Source organism: Rhinopithecus roxellana, chromosome 1 (assembly GCF_007565055.1).
Source record: "Rhinopithecus roxellana isolate Shanxi Qingling chromosome 1, ASM756505v1, whole genome shotgun sequence".
In the NCBI taxonomy this organism is placed as follows: domain Eukaryota; kingdom Metazoa; phylum Chordata; class Mammalia; order Primates; family Cercopithecidae; genus Rhinopithecus; species Rhinopithecus roxellana.
In genome coordinates this window covers 98039048-98055862 of record NC_044549.1, presented here as the reverse complement: position 1 = coordinate 98055862, position 16815 = coordinate 98039048, and the positions used below count along the sequence as shown (strand labels likewise).

At 43.7% G+C, this 16815-nt stretch overlaps 2 protein-coding genes across 2 annotated transcripts in view; both read right to left on the bottom strand.

Moving 5' to 3' along the window:
* RARRES1 (retinoic acid receptor responder 1) overlaps window positions 1-16815 on the bottom strand; it is a 37697-nt gene that overhangs the window by 8934 nt on the left and 11948 nt on the right. The window contains exons 2-3 of the mRNA XM_010367781.2: window positions 8626-8688; window positions 5573-5756 (exon numbers count right to left, since the gene is read on the bottom strand). Of these exons, the coding sequence (XP_010366083.1) occupies window positions 5573-5756; window positions 8626-8688 (247 nt within the window). The remainder of the gene's footprint in view (window positions 1-5572; window positions 5757-8625; window positions 8689-16815) is intronic.
* Window positions 10439-12339, bottom strand: LOC104665849 (histone H3.3-like). The gene has a single exon (XM_030928275.1). The coding sequence runs from the start codon at window positions 10893-10895 to the stop codon at window positions 10485-10487; it is 411 nt and encodes a 136-aa protein (XP_030784135.1). The 5' UTR covers window positions 10896-12339; the 3' UTR covers window positions 10439-10484.

The following is a 16815-nucleotide window of genomic DNA, read 5'->3' as shown; positions in this document are numbered from 1 at the left end:
CCACAAAGTATCTTGGACCCATCTTGTCTTCTCCGAACCCACTGCCACCACCCTTCAGGCCTGGGCTGCTTCTGCCTGAGACCATGGCCACAGTCTGCTACCAAATCTCTCAGATTTCAGTCTTCTCCTTCCAACTGTCTCGCACGTAGCAGCTAAAGTGACTTTTGCATACTCATTACTGAATACTCAAAGATGACATTCAATTTAACTTAGTCTTGTTAGTTAAGAAGCTTTTTTTTTTAAGAGATAGGGTCTTGCTCTGTTGCACAGGCTAGAATGCAGTGCCACAATTATACTTCACAGTAGCCTTGAATTCCTGGGCTCAAGTGGTCCTCCTGCCATGGCCTCCCAAAGTGTTGAGATTACAGGTGAGGGCCACTGTGCTGGCCAAGAAGCATTTTTAGTTAGGTTGAAAAATCTATCACTGATATTCACTGATACAAACCTTACCTTCTGATTTAGGTCTGCAGTCAGTGTGATGGTGGTCTTTGCTTCCTAGTCTACCAAAATATCTTTGTGCTTCTCTGGTCATTGGCTTTAAAGCTAATCAATGTGTTGGCAGCATCTCTGTCACTCTTGTTTAACACGTGAAGAAATCAGGTGGATTTTTTCTGTGGCATTGTTTTCGGACCTAAAATCTTTTAAATTTGGCAAACATCTTTCTTAAAACTTACACAATATTAGACACCGTGAGAGGTTAGGGATACAGTGACTAATAAATTACTGTTTGTGACTTTTAGGAGCTCAAATTTTATGAGATGACTGTTCATGAACCATCGTTTTATGTAGTTTTGCAGGGATACTATATTAAGGCCTAATAATAGCACAATACATGAGGAATACTAACAAGCTTATTAGGAAACTAATCCTTCTGGGTAAAGTAATCCTTAGCATAAATTCTCTTCTGTATTGGTAGAACTTGGCTGGTTTATACTCAGAGGTAATTCAAACAGCATTCATTGATTTCTTGGGATCTGTGAAGGATACCAAGATGGGGCCCCACCCTCCACATGTTGACATGGTGGGGTTATAGTTGATACATTCCTTAAGAGAGGGAGGATCAGAAAGCTGAGGGACAGCAGGGAAGGGACAGGTTTCTTTGGGCTGGAGAGGGTTGGGGGAAACTTCACAGAGATGAGATTTTGGCTGGGCCTTGAATTGCTGTCATGTGTGTGGGGTCTGAATGAGAAAGCAAGCATGTGAAGGTAGGAAGGCACCAGGCAGGGGCAGCCTCAGTGGTCTTGATAGAATATACAGTATACTGGCAGCAGATTTTGAAAGGCCTTGTCTGCAAAGATGCCAGAGTGGGTATGAACTGCAATTGAGTAGTAAGCGTGGAAGATGACTTTGACTGCCGGGTGCGGTGGTTTCAGGGAGAAGAAGCCCAGGCATGAAGGATGGTGACAGTGGATTTGGAGATGACAAGATTAGTCCAAAATACTTTGTGAATGCAGGCTTGATAGGAAATGGCAAGTTATTAAATGTTAGGAGATTAGTTGATAATGACCAAAGTTTCTGGATAACTCTAAGAGAATAGTAATACCATTAAATAAATGTAGGACAGAAAGTGGGAACGTTTTGGGTGAAAACAAGTTGAGTTTGTTATTAGGTGTATTAAATACAGTGTCAAGAAAGTCATGAAGGTGGATGATGTAAAGTGCTACAGATAGGCCGGGCATGGTGGCTCACGCCTGTAATCCCAGCACTTTGGGAGGCTGAGGTGGATGGATCACCTGAGGTCAGGAGTTGGAGACCAGCCTCGTGAACAACAACATGGTGAAACCCCATCTCTATTAAAAATATAAAAATTAGCTGGGCATGGTGGCACACACCTGTAATCTCACATACTTGAGAGGCTGAAGCAGGAGAATCGCTTGAACCCAGGAGACAGAGGTTGCAGTAAACCAAGATTGCGCCACCACACACTGGACAGAGGGAGACTCTCTCTCAAAAAAAAAAAAAAAAAAAAAAAAAAGTTCTACAGATAAATCAAGAAGGATAAGAAGCAAGATCTGGTTAGGGTTTTTGGTGATCAGGGTGATCCCTTTATGTACCTAGGGTAGAAGCCAAATAGGAAGAATTTGAGGATGTGGCAATGTGTATAGAATCTACTTTTGAAAAGTAGACAGAATAAAGAAAAAGAGGGGGTGATGGGTCAATGAAGAAACTGGTCAACAGAACTCTGATCTTGACGATCTTTGTAGGACAAGAGGAGGAACTGGTTGATGAAGGTTCTAAAGGTGGGAAGGATACTGATGGGGCAAAATTATGAAAGAACCAGAGAAACTAGAACCAAGGGTATAAATAAAAGGAATCTTAGAATTAAAGAGAGGGTTGGGGAAGATGTAGCAACTTTGTGAGGTGGGAAGAAATGAAAGAATCAAATGTCTCAATCTCAGTAAAGCAGGAGGCAACACTATCTCTTGAAAGTGCATGAGGCCGGGGTGTGGGCCTTGACAAAATGGAAAAGCTTCAACACAGCTGTCTTGTGGAGTGCAGTAAGATGTTAGAAATAAATAGCAGCATTGAGGGCTCAGCATTTGGAGAAATCTTCTAGGAGAAAATACCTGTTGAGAATAAAGCAAAAGGTATTTGTTGCCCTTCATTGTCATCATATCACCCTTACGTGACATACAAGTTTTTTGGTTCCATAATGTTTTCCTGTTAATATCGAAGTGCCTTCAAACTTGGAACTAAGGACTTTTCAGTACTCTTCACTGGCTTTTCTGTATAATTTATTTAACCTGGTAATGTCATTTTTTCGTGTCACCATATGATAAGTAATCAATAGGGGACTGTGACTATTTTTACAGATGTTATTGTAGAAAGCTTGTTTCGGACTTCTACTTCCTGACAAGAATATCAGCATTTCACGAATGAATTTGTTTTTCCTCACTGCTATGAGCAGCTGAACCATTAGAACTTCAGAACATTATGTAATACAAGACTCTGAATTCAACATCTTGGATATAAACTTTTTTGCTTATTTTGCTGTTAAGAAGTTTCCCATCATTCCTGTCTTCACTGACGAAAACTTCCTTGATCCAACTCATCATCACATGTTCTATCTTATGGTGCTGCTGTGAGTTCAGATTTGTGAAATCAAAACCCATGACCCTAGAAGATAAATCAGTTATACTAAATACTGTGAATAGTCAGAACATTTGAAAGGATAAGTGCTGGCAACACTGCTGTAGAATCACTTCGGCAGACACAACTTTAGCTGGTTATTCCTAGGTCTTCAGTCTTGCCCTCTGTATGTAGTATACTTGGATTCATCACTAGGAAGTTTGCAAATTCATTAGAAGTGAAACTTTTACTCATAAAAAGCAGACAACTCAAGGGGGGGAAAAATTTGGAGCAAGATATTCCAAAATGGATTAGATCTTCTCACTTATCCATTGTACTACAACAGTCCAATGCCTTGGATCGATTAAATACTGAATAGGAATCTGCTGAGATTTTTTTTTTTTTTTTTTTTTTTTTTTTTTTTTTTTTTTTAATTTGAGACGGAGTCTCGCTCTGTCGCCCAGGCTAGAGTGCAGTGGTGCAATCTCGGCTCACTGTAATCTCTGCCTCCCGGGTTCAAGCGAGTCTTCTGCCTCAGCCTTCCAAGTAGCTGGGACTACAGGTGCATGCCACCACGCCTGGCTAATTTTTTGTGTTTTTAGTAGAGACAGGGTTTCACCGTGTTAGCCAGGATGGTCTCAATCTCCTGACCTCATGATCCGCCTGCCTCAGCCTCCCAAAGTGCTGGGATTACAGGTGTGAGCCACCACGCCCGGCCCCCCTGAGATTTGAACTTGGGAAAATTTACCTTATCTAAAACCAAACCTTTTTGGTTTTAAGTAATTTTACATACACAGACAAGCTATAGATAGCGCCATTAAATGTCTGCCGAATTTACTATGACAGCAAAACTTACAAGTTTTTTGATGAAAAGTTGCCCTCTATTAAAAAGTTTTTTGAAGTTTCACAGTAGCTACATTAAGTTAGATTATTATAGAATGGCCCCTATGGATATGCAGGACTTATTAACCAAACATAATTCAGTTAACCTGCGCTGTTAAAGAGTGTCTAAAATCTCATGATCCTGTGGCAAATATTCAAAGAAAAGATCCAATACAATTTCTAAAATTTGTGTTTGAAGGAGTATAGATAAGCCCTATTTTCCCAACTAAAGGAAAACAATCCCTAAATAAGTATAGATTTGTAAGTATCAGTCATCACCTCATTTATTTCAAGCAATACTAAATATAAACAAATTCTGCTACAACATGAGATTTTAATTGCTCCCCTTGATTCCTAAGCACAGGATTTGATCCGAGTTGTCAGATTACTATCATGTGAGAATCATTCAGGGTTCAGAATTTTAGAAATGCAAGAAGCAGTATTCCAGTTGGAGGTTTTTAAGGACATTTCATCTCAGTAAATCGATGGGGAGCAGAGACATTCAGGAATGGAGACTGCAGAGCCTCCAGTGTTGACATGGGTTTGCCACAGAATCTGGGCAAATGAGTGAACTGTGGGAGAGGGTGGGGTGATGAGTGCTGCTGCGGTCAGACATTAAGCTTAATACCCAAGAGCAAGGCCAGAGATGACTTCTGTGGTTTTGAAAATTGGGTTTGCCAGTAAATGTGCTGAGTCTCAACTGCTGCCCTCACATTCTGGTGAGGGCAGGAACAAATGAGCTCTGCTTCAGTTCAGCTGAGTCACTTCAGAGGGCAGGGCTCCTTTGTTAGAGACAGCACCACTGCCCATTAACTACTGACCTGAAATGAGATAAACATGACTCCCCTGCAGCATCTCAGAAAGCGCTCACCCGGCCCTAGGGCACAAGGCTGTGATGAGCAGAGTGGAGGCTCTGGAAGCTGTCGTCTAAAGTTTCCAAAGCCACTGCCAAGAACAGAGATGTCACCTCAGCTCCTGGACTCAACCTGGAAAACAGCACCCCTATATGCATATCCTGTTTCAAAATCCTTGACCTCTTACCGGGGGGTTCAGTTCTTACTGTGCCCCTATTCTGGGATGGAAAATGAGGAGTTTTTTTTTTTTTGGAGGTGGAGTTTTGCTCTTGTTGCCCAGGCTGGAGTGTAGTGGCACAGCCTCAGCTCCCTGCAACCTCCACCTCCTGGGTTCAAGGGACTCTCCTGCCTCAGCCTCCTGAGTAGCTGGGATTACAGCTGTGCGCCACCACGCCTGGCTAATTTTTTATATTTTTAGTAGAGTCGGGGTTTCACCATGTTGGTCAAGCTGGCCTCGAACTCCTGACCTCGTGATCTGCCTGCCTTGGCCTCCCAAAGTGCTGGGATTACAGGTGTGAGCCACCATGCCTGACTCAAAAATGAGGAGATTAAAGGGATACATACTGTTGGTGGAGTTACTGCATTGGACTAGAGATGAAGAATAGAAAGATGATACCTCTGAGTTTTGTTTAAATTATGAGGGATACCACAATCTTCAGCTGAATGAAAGTGCCACTTTAGGGATAAAAACTTAAATGATCTTTCTATTAAAGATTTAGTTATTATATACATTCCTGAATATAGAAATTCCAAATGCTGATTCATACCAGGTATGCTGACTGTCTCCAAGGGGTTTTTCAGTTGCTTCATTTGCTTGTAAAGCAGGTAATCCTCCTGTTGTCTTTTCTTTTTCTCGATGAGCCGTGTACAGGTTACATTGATGGCTGGTCTGGGTTTCTGATTCTTGAAAAACACTCGAGCAGAGCATTTCCCCAAATGTCCCTCACCTTCCTGAAGTAAAGACTTTGGAATTAAACAGGATACTTTCTTATCACCTCCCACTCACCCCAGTGCACACAAGCACACACAAGATTGAGAAGAGTTCATTGTACAAAGCAGGCAGGCTCTGGCATCAATAGATGGTAGTGGGTTTTACTTTATAGAAAGTGGTTTTTGTACTCACAGCTGAATACAACAGTCCTTCTCTTTGCTATCATTTAAACTCTTGTCTTCTGATTGTGACTGTATCAAATGATGTTGGGCATATTTCCAAAGAAATATCATCCATTGAGCACTGCTTGGCTGAAACCTCTAGGGTAGTGGCCACTTTACTCTCTAATGTGGACCAACATAATGCTTAGGTGGACCTCAAAGTTACTAACGATCTAGATGAAGCTGGCTCCTATTTACAAAAATAACAACAGCGTCTTCATGCTGCCTTATGAATTAGGTCCTCTTATTCCAGTTTGAAAGATTAAGGTGCTGAAGTTTCAGGAGGAACCTACTCCATGTCTCACAGCTAATGAGCCAGGGCTTGACCCCACCTCTGTCTAACACTGAAACTCAGGCTCTCTGTACTAACTTCATCTCTCAATGCCAAGATCTCATCCAGAAGAAATGGGGGCACCGATCATCCACATGGGATTCATTCAACTACCCCAGTAATGTTTATTTGCATTTATGTTTTTTTTTTTTTTTTTTGAGATGGAATCCCACCTGGGTGGGAGTGCAATGGCGCGATCTCGGCTTACTGCGACCTCTGCCTCCTGGGTTTACGTGATTCTGCCTCAGCCTCCTGAGTAGCTGGGATTACAGGTGCCCACTACCACGCCTGGCTAATTGTTTGTATTTTTAATAGAGACGGGGTTTCACTATGTTGGCCAGACTGGTCTCGAACTCCTGACCTTGTGATCCTCCCCCCTTGGCCTCCCAAAGTGCTGGGATTACAGGTATGAGCCACTGCCCCCAGCCTTGCATTCATGTTTAAATGTAGATGTTCTGGATATTCTGGGATCTCCCTCACTTATTTTACAATCCAGAAACATCTGGAGCTTCAACTAGACATCAGATGTATGACTCATTTCTAGCATAGTGGTTCTTGCGCCTTTTAAGGAATTCTCCAGATTCCATAATCAGATAGTAAAAGCCAGGGAACCTATTCCCTGAAAAATGCACATATCAACACTGTGCCTAGAATTTGAGGAAGTTCATGGGCCACTAGTCTTGGCCCTACCCAAATCCAACTCTCGTTGGCTGTTTGTGTAGTTGAGGCAATAATCTTCTTTTTACTTTTGTGATTGTTTAAACTGGGTGAAGTCCCAGTGAAAACAACCACCAAAAATAAAAAGAAAAAAGTCCATGAGGAAACAAATTGTAATGAAAATTCTATCTGCATTTGAGCCCAGAAGTCAAGGTTGCTGTGAGCCATGATCGTGCCACTTCACTCCAGCCGGGGAGACCGAGCAAGACCCTGTCTCAAAAAGAATAAATAAATAAAAATTAAAAATTAAAAAATTGGATCTGCTTAATAAGCTTATTTCTAAAACTACCTCAAAAAACTAAGAAACACTTTCCAGTGGGCAACTTTTCCTCCTGTGAGTGCTGGTTTTGAGTGAGAGGGAGTTTCAGCACTGCTTTAAGATGTTAATTATTGGTGCAACATAGAAAAACAGTGAAGGAAGCATTCAGGAAGAGGCTTATGAAAGGGCAGAAGGAGGCTAGTACATGGCCTCCTCTGTTTTCGAAGCCATTTCCAGAGAAGAGAAAAGGAACCAGGTACTGCCCCCTTTCATTTTCCTTTCCATTTCCCCCTCAAAACATCTCCATGGAATCAAAGCCGTTGCCGGAGGATAAAAGAACTGCCCTTCAACCCCTGAAATGAAATGTTTCAATTAGCTGGCTGTGCTCTTAATGCATCTACAGGATCAAATCCAAGGAAGCATATTGTTGGTGAAAATAATCTAGTAATTGTATTTCTCTAGCTTTAACACTTTCAGTTTGCAACACTAACAATCAAAGACATCTTTTGTATGCTTTAAGGAAATTTTAATTCGTAGGTTAATAAACAAAGTCAGAACATACTGCTGTCATGTTGGAACTTGTTGGAACTTGAGTACTAGTTAGCATTCTTCCAGAAGCACGGGGTTGGGGAGTCATGCCTTCACTCCTGAAACTCTGCCACCCGGGAACACTTTAATCCTGGATGCTGCCTGCTCCAGGCTGCTTCTCAGCACAATACAAAGAGCCATTTGGGCTGGTCTCCTCTCCGCCCATGCTCTGATTGCCGCCTTTCAGCTTGACCCAGCACAAGGAAGCTCATCTGGCTCTAATTTCTATATGAGTTTTCTCTTTACTCTCTTCTTGAAAACAGGGAAAAGGAAACTTGGCAAAACATGGTCTGCTTGGCCAAAGCTGTAGTGAGGCTAATAATGGCTGGAGCATGTGCTGGTGTTTTACAGAGTGCCTCTGTGTATGTTAGCTCAGGGGGTTGGTCTCACGCTATGCTGGCAAGAAATGTCACCATCTGACAGGAAGAGAATAAGTTGGCATTTGAGAGTGAGTCATTCTCAGGACTCTGAGGAGCCAGGAGGGATACCAGAGGGAGTGTGAAATTCTCTTCCAGGGGTCCCAAGGAAGAGGAAGGTGATGGCTTATATGGATTGTTTTAAATGCAACCCTGCGTAAGACCATGAAGTTGAAGTAGTTAAATATTGGGCTCTTGCCTAGTTCCGTTCTTTAGTTCTTGATAACAAATAGGAACCAAATCAGGAAAAAACAAAACCAGACCTCCAGATCACTATATATTAAGATTCTCACTATTTTACAAAGACAAATTTATAGCAGTTGCTAATAGGATACTTTGCCAGTTGTGGCAGGTTACCTCTGGTTTGTAGCGCTCTGTGCTGAAGACCACGTCAACTTTACATCCCTCTTTTGGATTAATCTGGAACACAGAAACTGAATCTTAGTATAGTAGAAGCTCCCTTAAACATCTTCATATCCAGGAATCACACTTTTAGGATAACATGGCACGCAAATGGTAGCTGTAGCATTTATACCTGAATAAAATTGGTGATTACTTGGAAGAAAGATCTCAAATTTTATTCTGATTGTGCCATTCTGCTTGCTTGTTTGACACCTATTCACAAAGAGGGAGGTTGAGAAAGGGAAATGGTTGCGTTCCAACTGGAGTGACTTTGTGAGAGCAGTTAAAGGAGAAATGAACAGGTGTGTACAGGGAGCTGAAGGGAATTCCTTCATCCCCAACTCCTCAGTGCCTGCTCCACGCCCTGTTCTGGTGCCACATGAGCGAGCAGGATCCACAAGGACTTGCCCTCCTGCCACCCACAGCCCAATGGGGGATGCTGGCAACAAACACTTAACAAGTAATTTAGATGCTTTCAGGGGCTGATGAGTGAAGAAAGAGAGCAGTGGTATAGGAAGGTGCTTGGCATGAGGTGATCTCAAAGAGGAGACCGGCAGGACAGGAAGGAAGCAGCCATGCCAGATGTACAGGAAGAAGGATGCCCGGTACAGGCAGAGGGGACCCACAAGCGCAGGCGTGAGGTGGAACTTCAGTCTGCGACAGGATGAATCACCAACACTGAAGAAGTCTTCCAATGCTATACTCTTTCTTCCCTTTGTAGTTTTTACAGGCAAGCATAGTATTAAACTTCTGAAATGTTAATGTGTAGCCTTTTAAAACTGTTGAATTGATTCCAATGCATATTTTGGAATATGCATATCTATGTCATTATGGCAATTTAAACTGTTCAGAAGAAGTTTATATTATTTGCCATCTTTTTTTTCAGAGAGCAAAATGATAAATCAGTAAAAGAAATATTTCCTAGAGAGGAAAGGGAACTTGCTGTTTTATAGAGCTGAAGTTACTTCACATAGCATTGATTAAGGTTAGACTCTGGAAACACCAGTTTCCTTTGAATCTTAGCATAGAAATGCAATAACCAAAGAACATTATTTTATTTTAAATGGACCGGATAGCATCCATTCCTATTATAGATTCTTTAAAAATGCGGGGAAACTGGAGAAGGGAAGGAAAGGATTCCTTGGCAGTTATTTATGTAGGGAATATTTAAACTTGTACATGTACAGATGTTGCTGGGGAAGGGAGGGAATTCCTGAGAGCACTGCACACAGAGCAGTTTGCTGAGGGCTCCTTGTCAGTCTTCAGATGAGTTCGGTTTTAAGCTGAAGCACTGATTTTGGTTTACACCACGCACACAAACGAGTCTGTCTATTCACTCATTCACTGTTCACCACCTACTATGCCAGGCCTTGGGGAGATATAAGGAAATATGACATCCAGCCCGGCCTTCCCAGAAACCTACTTCTTTTTTTTTTTTTTTTTTTTTTTTTTTTGCCGTCAGTAAGAAATTTACTTGTTTTAAAAAAAATCCAAATGCTGGCATTGACCAGAAAAATTTAACAGGTTTATTTATAATTATTATAAAGTTGAACCGCTGAAACTTGTTCACTGAAACATTTTAACTTGCATTAATGCTTTACGCCTCTGCATTTATATTAAAAATTCACACACAAATGAAAATGGAAAAACTGCCAATACCTGCTTTCTGTCCCCTATTTTTCCACTCGCAATCATATACTTAGGTACCTTTTGACCCCATGGAAAAAAAATATCTAACGTTCAGAACTACCAATAACAGGAAGAAGAGTTTTTTTTTTTTTTGAGAATGAAATGTTTCCCATCATAGTGGATTCTTAAGCACGTTCTCCACGTATGCGGCGTGCTAGCTGGATGTCTTTTGGCATAATTGTTACACGTTTGGCGTGGATAGCACACAGGTTGGTGTCTTCAAAAAGGCCAACCAGATAGGCCTCACTTGCCTCCTGCAAAGCACCGATAGCTGCGCTCTGGACGCGCAGATCTGTTTTAAAGTCCTGAGCGATTTCTCGCACCAGACGCTGGAAGGGAAGTTTGCGAATCAAAAGTTCAGTGGACTTCTGATAACGTCTAATTTCACGGAGCGCCACAGTACCAGGCCTGTAGCGATGAGGTTTCTTCACCCCTCCAGTAGAGGGCGCACTCTTGCGAGCGGCTTTTGTAGCCAGTTGCTTCCTGGGTGCTTTACCACCGGTCGATTTGCGGGCAGTCTGCTTTGTATGAGCCATGGTACAGAGACCTCCTTACTTACCCCCCTTCTTCGGCTGGAGCTCGGCGAGCGAAAGGCGGCCCTGGCGTTAGAGAGCGACGGCGGCGCGGCGGCGGCTGCGAACACAATTCCAGAAACCTACTTCTGTCTTGGAAACAGGTTTGTAGTGTAGCTGATCAGTATGGCTGAGCACAGCCTGCGTGAGGGTGCTGGGTTTAGGAGGCCTTCTAGAGTGGGTGAGGCCTAAGCTAACTCTTGGAGGAGCCAGTGTTGGCCAGACAAAGGTGTGGGAGTGGGATGTAGAAGCTGGAATTCCAGGAGGACAGTGAAGCTGGAGAAAAGGTGTCTGGGGAGGTGGGTGCAAGGGCATGGAAAGCCACACTTTCTTGAAGATGACTTGGAACTTGATCCCAAAGTCTGGAAGAGCAACGTTAAACATATCCACAGTACACAGGGTGTTGTGAACAGTAGGATATGGCATAAACAGAGCTTATGACAGTGCGTGGGTCAGGGTAAACTTCAATGTCTGTTCACTATTTTTATTATTACTAAAATAAACAGGCATGGGAGAGCAGAAGAACTGGGCTAAACACAAGAGACTGACCCAAGTTCAAGGATGGGGACATTATATAACATGGTCTCCCATCAAGGTTGCTCCTGAAACACCCAATGAGTAGTGAAAGACTAGACAAGGCATGCATGACAGTGGCTGGACAAGGCTCCCATGACCTCTATCTCAAAGATTCCTCAAGTTCAGCATCTTTAGTACCTGCCAATGTGGGAGGAACACAAGGCTGAGGCTTGCTGCCTTCACGCTCCCAGCCACATGGGCACCTGCAAACAACTAACACTCAGAAGGCAACACTTCTGCTTGCCAGTGGGTTCTAAGCCTTGAATGGGTCGGTGCACTAGCCCCGCCCCTGCTACGTGCACCTCAACACCTGGGAGTCTGCCTGTCCTGTTGAGTTGGGGTACAGCCTCCTGCAGAGGAGTCAGCGACGCCCTCAGGTTTCTAGCTGTGAGGTGGGCAGGGGTGGGCACGGAGGCCATTCATGAGATGAGGAGTAGGAAGCCGAGTTGGGTGGGTTCAGTCTCTGGCACATGGAGACATTTGAGATGTCTCAAAAAATGCTGAGGGTTATAGAAGTAGGATCAGCAGAGGTGGTGGTGAAAGCCATGGAATTTGATGCAACCCCCCAGGGAAGATGTGTAGAATAAGAATCCTGAGGAACATCAGCTTTCACATCAGTGATACATTAGGGCATGGTTATATGCTATGCAAAAAGATTCACTAAAGTCTTCCTTATTCTTGATATAATTGTGCATATTTTAAATACAGGACTTAAGATATGATTTGACGCAACAGTGTTCTGGAAACACATGGAGGCAAAGTGAGAAGGGCTTTGAGCTGGTGTGGAGTCTGTGCTTTTAAAGAGTTTCTTTGCTGATTTGATTTCTTTATTTTGTTTTAAGGAGGCACTTTTTTATTTATTTATTTTATTTTATTATGTTTTGTGTGTGTGGAGGCAGAGTCTCACTCTGTCACCCAGGCTGGAGTGCAAGTGGCACGATCTCGACTCACTGCAACCTCCGCCTCCTGGGTTCAAGCAGTTCTCCTGCCTCAGCCTGCTGAGTAGCTGGGACTACAGGTGCATACTGCCACACCCGGCTGATTTTTGGTATTTTAGTAGAGACGGGTTTTCACTGTGTTGCTCAGGCTGGTCTCAAATTCCTCAGCTCAGGCAGTCCACCTGCCTTGGCCTCCCAAAGTGCTAGGATTATAGGTGTGACTCACCTATATGCCTATATGCCTATAGGCACCCAGTGAACAAGGCCTCTTAAAAGTGTCCACATTTCATCCAAAATAAAATTTTTATATTTTTGGTTGTACTTTATCATGTATCAAGACACAGTGCTTTTATCTCTCACAAAGGCCTCTCCCTTCTCCCTTCCTCTGAGTCACAAGCGCCCCGTGCTGCTTTGCTCTGGTGAGATGAACTGTGCACAGCCACAGGCCTGTGTGTGGGGTGGGTGGGAGCCAGGGCCACCTTCCTCTGGATGCGGTGTCTCACACTTGCTCTCCAGTGGTTTTAGGATTGTGTTGAACTTTGGCTCTCCTTGATTTAAAATGTTCTGTGATAAAGGGGTCCTTGTTGTTCAACATCACTCCATGATTTCAGCTTCTGCCTTATTCCAAGTACTGTGCTGGGTGCAGGAAAGATACAGCAAAACAGCAGCAGCTGCTCTCAAGGCAGCCTAGTGGGAGAGGGCCTTAAATAGAGCGTTGTAGGATTGATTATTTGATTGTGGCTGACTTAAGAGCTATGAAAGGATAGCTGGAGAATTAATCTAGTCTAGAGATCAGGGAAGCGACATTTGAGCTGAACTCCAAAGATGAAGAAGGAATTGGTCTTGGTTGGGGGAGGAGAGCTGGCAAGGGTCTGAGGAGCGGCCATGGGGCTTCAGGGCAGAAAGACTGGAGCTGGAGCTGGGACGTAAGCGGCTGACTGCGTGGCAAGAGCCACACCTGCAGGCCACCGAGAGGATTTTGTCCTGAGAGAAATGGAAAGCCAGGGACTAGAAGGAGGGATTTTGAAAAGATCCCCCTAGCTGGAGTGTGGAGAATGATGCTGGAGTGAGGAGTTGTGCAGAATGAATGCAGAGAAGAGTAGGAGGCTGGCTGGGGGGGGGGGGGGCAGGGGAGAGGTGAGGACAGTGGAAATGGAGAGAATCATATAGTGGACCAAGTATGCCAGGTTGCCCCCCAGCCAGGCTGCAGCAGGCCACCCTCCCACCAGCCATGTGAGAGTAGTCATAAACCATCAAACCCCAAGTCCTATCAGAAAGTAAAAAATGAGCAGGTAATTCAAGATCAGAAATCATCACTAGAATACAACATTTTACATTAAGACAATTTTTTTTTTTTTTTTTTTTTTTTTTGAGACAGAGTCTCGCTCTGTCGCTGAGGTTGGAGCACAGTTGTATGATCTCAGCTCACTGCAACCTCCGCTTCCTGGGTTCAAGAGATTCTGCTGCCTCAGCCTCCCAAGTAGCTGGGACTACAGGCACATGCCACCATGCCTGGCTGACTTTTTGTATTTTTAGTAGAGATGGCATTTCACCGTGTTAGCCAGGATGGTCTTGATCTCCTAACCTCGTGATCCGCCTGCCTCAGCCTCCCAAAGTGCTGGGATTACAGGCGTGAGCCACTGCGTGCAGCCTTAAAACATTTTTAACATTGTGTCATTTAAAAGATGCTTGTGTGTACAGAATAATGCAAGTAGCCCAATAATTGGGCCAGTTGCCTGCTACTGTTCTAAGCACCCTACATGTATTAAGTATGCTGACAAAGCTCTGAAGGCCTACTCAAACTCATTAGTAATTACAGGAACACAGAAATGCAAATTAAATAAGCAATGAGTTAGTACAGTACCATTAGTAGACTGGCACTCAGAAAGTGGACAGGGCCCATTGCTGGGTGGGGTCTGGGCTTTACGACTGCAGTCTGGCATATGCAATCTGGCATACGTGGTCAAATCAAGTTTATGTGTGAATGCCCTATGACCTAGAAATACCACTCTGGGCAAGTATCCCAGAGAAATTGTGATGGAGGTCTGTGAAGAAACTGACTCATACAAGGATGTTCACTGAGGCATCATGTGGGGAGGTGAGGCTTTGGAGGCACCCACCTCATAAAGACCTCTGGTCTTGACCAGGGATGCTCCCTCTGGGACTTACACAACAGGTTGTTACAGCCACATGGTGTAAAGCTAATCCATTCAATTCAAAGCCATGAGAAAAGTAAGTAGACATTTTTGAAACAGCCAAATCTGACATGAAGCAAAGGTGACCAACAATTCTAGCTTTCCTGAGGAAAGGAGGATTCCTGTAATGTAGATTACGGTGATTTCATTCCTTTCCCCCACATACTGCCAGAACTGTCCATCTGTGAAACAGATCAGGAAACTTGAATCCCTCTCTTTAAACACAGCCAAAGGCAGAGCATATTGTTCCAATATTTTTCAGAAAAGGGCTATTTAATAAGAAGAAGCAAGCAAATGACCATATGACTGTATAACCTGAAGGAATCAATTAGTAGCTCTTCACTGAAGGTTTTTTTAAAAATATGTATAAAAGGGGTCTTGTGTACTACAGCCTGGAACTAAATTCTTCATAATCATGGGCCAATAACAACATGGTTTATGCGCTAATCTTTTTTATTTTTATTTTAATTAATTAATTAATTAATTAATTTTGAGACAGAGTCTCACTCTCTCACCCAGGCTGGAGTGCAATGGTGCAATCTTGGCTCACTGCAACCTCCACCTCCCGGGTTCAAGTGATTGTCCTGCCTCAGCCTCCCAAGTAGCTGGGATTACAGGTGTTTGCCACCATACCACCAAACCCGGCTAATTTTTGTATTTTTAGCAGATACAGGGTTTTACCATGTTGGCCAGGCTGGTCTCAAACTCCTAACCTCAGGTGATCCACCTGCCTCGGCCTCCAAAAGTGCTGGGATTACAGGCGTGAGCCACTGCACCTGGCCCTTGCTTTTTGTATGTTTATTTAACAGGAGATTTTTGGCCCCACTGGTCAGTGAGAAGTGGCAGTCCCATCCCCCTCCCCATATACCTTCCACCTCTTGTTCCTGGTATGCCATACCACCATGTACTCTTTTTTTGTTGTTTTGTTTTGTTTTTTGAGACGGAGTCTCTGTCACCCAGGCTGGAGTGCAGTGGCGTGATCTCGGCTCACTGCAAGCTCCGCCTCCCGGGTTCATGCCATTCTCCTGCCTCTGCCTCCCAAGTAGCTGGGACTACAGGCACCTGCCACCACGCCCGGCTAATTTTTTGTATTTTTAGTGAGACAGGGTTTCACTGTGTTAGCCAGGATGGTCTCGATCTCCTGACCTCGTGATCCGTCCACCTCTGCCTCCCAAAGTGCTGGGATTACAGCCATGAGCCACTGCGCCTGGCCTCCACCATGTACTCTTCAGGGACTGATCAGCACTTTGATTTTGGTTTGATTTGCCATCAGTTTGGAGGGAAAAAGGCCACTTTCAAAGACGTATTTGAGAGAGTGCACAATGGAATGCCTTCAAAGACCTGAACTCATCACCCTAGATTTTATTTATTTAGTTTTTGGTAAATGTTCCTCAAATCCTTAGCAAATCAATATTAAGATTCATTCAGTGCTTACATATGAAGCATCCTGCCACCATCGCAGGGAATCATGATAAAAGCGATTAAGTGTTATCCTCTTACTATGTGCCTCACCTGACCCAACATGCTACCCATGTACTAACTTATTATTCACTAAAGCCCTTTAGTAGGTATGATTGTCATCACCATTTTAAGGATGAAGAAATGGAGTCACTTGACCAAAGTTAAGGAATTGGCCAAAGTCACAACACAGGAAGCAGGAAAACCGGCCTGCAGAGCCCCTGTTCTTCCCAAATACTGCACAGAACTGCCCAGAAAAATAGAGCCCAGCAACCTCTCTAAGAAAAGGAAGAATAAAAGTTGGCTGCTGGAATGTGTGTGTGAGAAAGAGAGAGAGTGCAAGCGCGCTGGGATGCTCTTGGACTGTGCTTGTAACCAAGGTCCCTGTGGACAGGAACCACTCCAAACCTTCCTCTGGAAGGGAGACTGCCAGGCATGGTGTGTGTATTAGTGTGCTAGGGCTGCTATAACAAAGTACCACAAACTAGGTGGCTTAAAACTACGGATATTTATTCTCATACAGTTCTGGAGGCCAGAAGGTCAATCTCAAGGTGTCAGCAGGGCGATGCTTCCTCTGAGACTCTGGATAGAATCCCTTCTTGCCTCTTTCTAGTTTCAGGTGTTGGCTGTCCATCTTGGTTTTCTTTGTTTTGCAACTGAGTCACTCCAATCTCTGTCTCTATTATTGTTTGTTTGTTTGTTTTTGAGGTGGGTCTT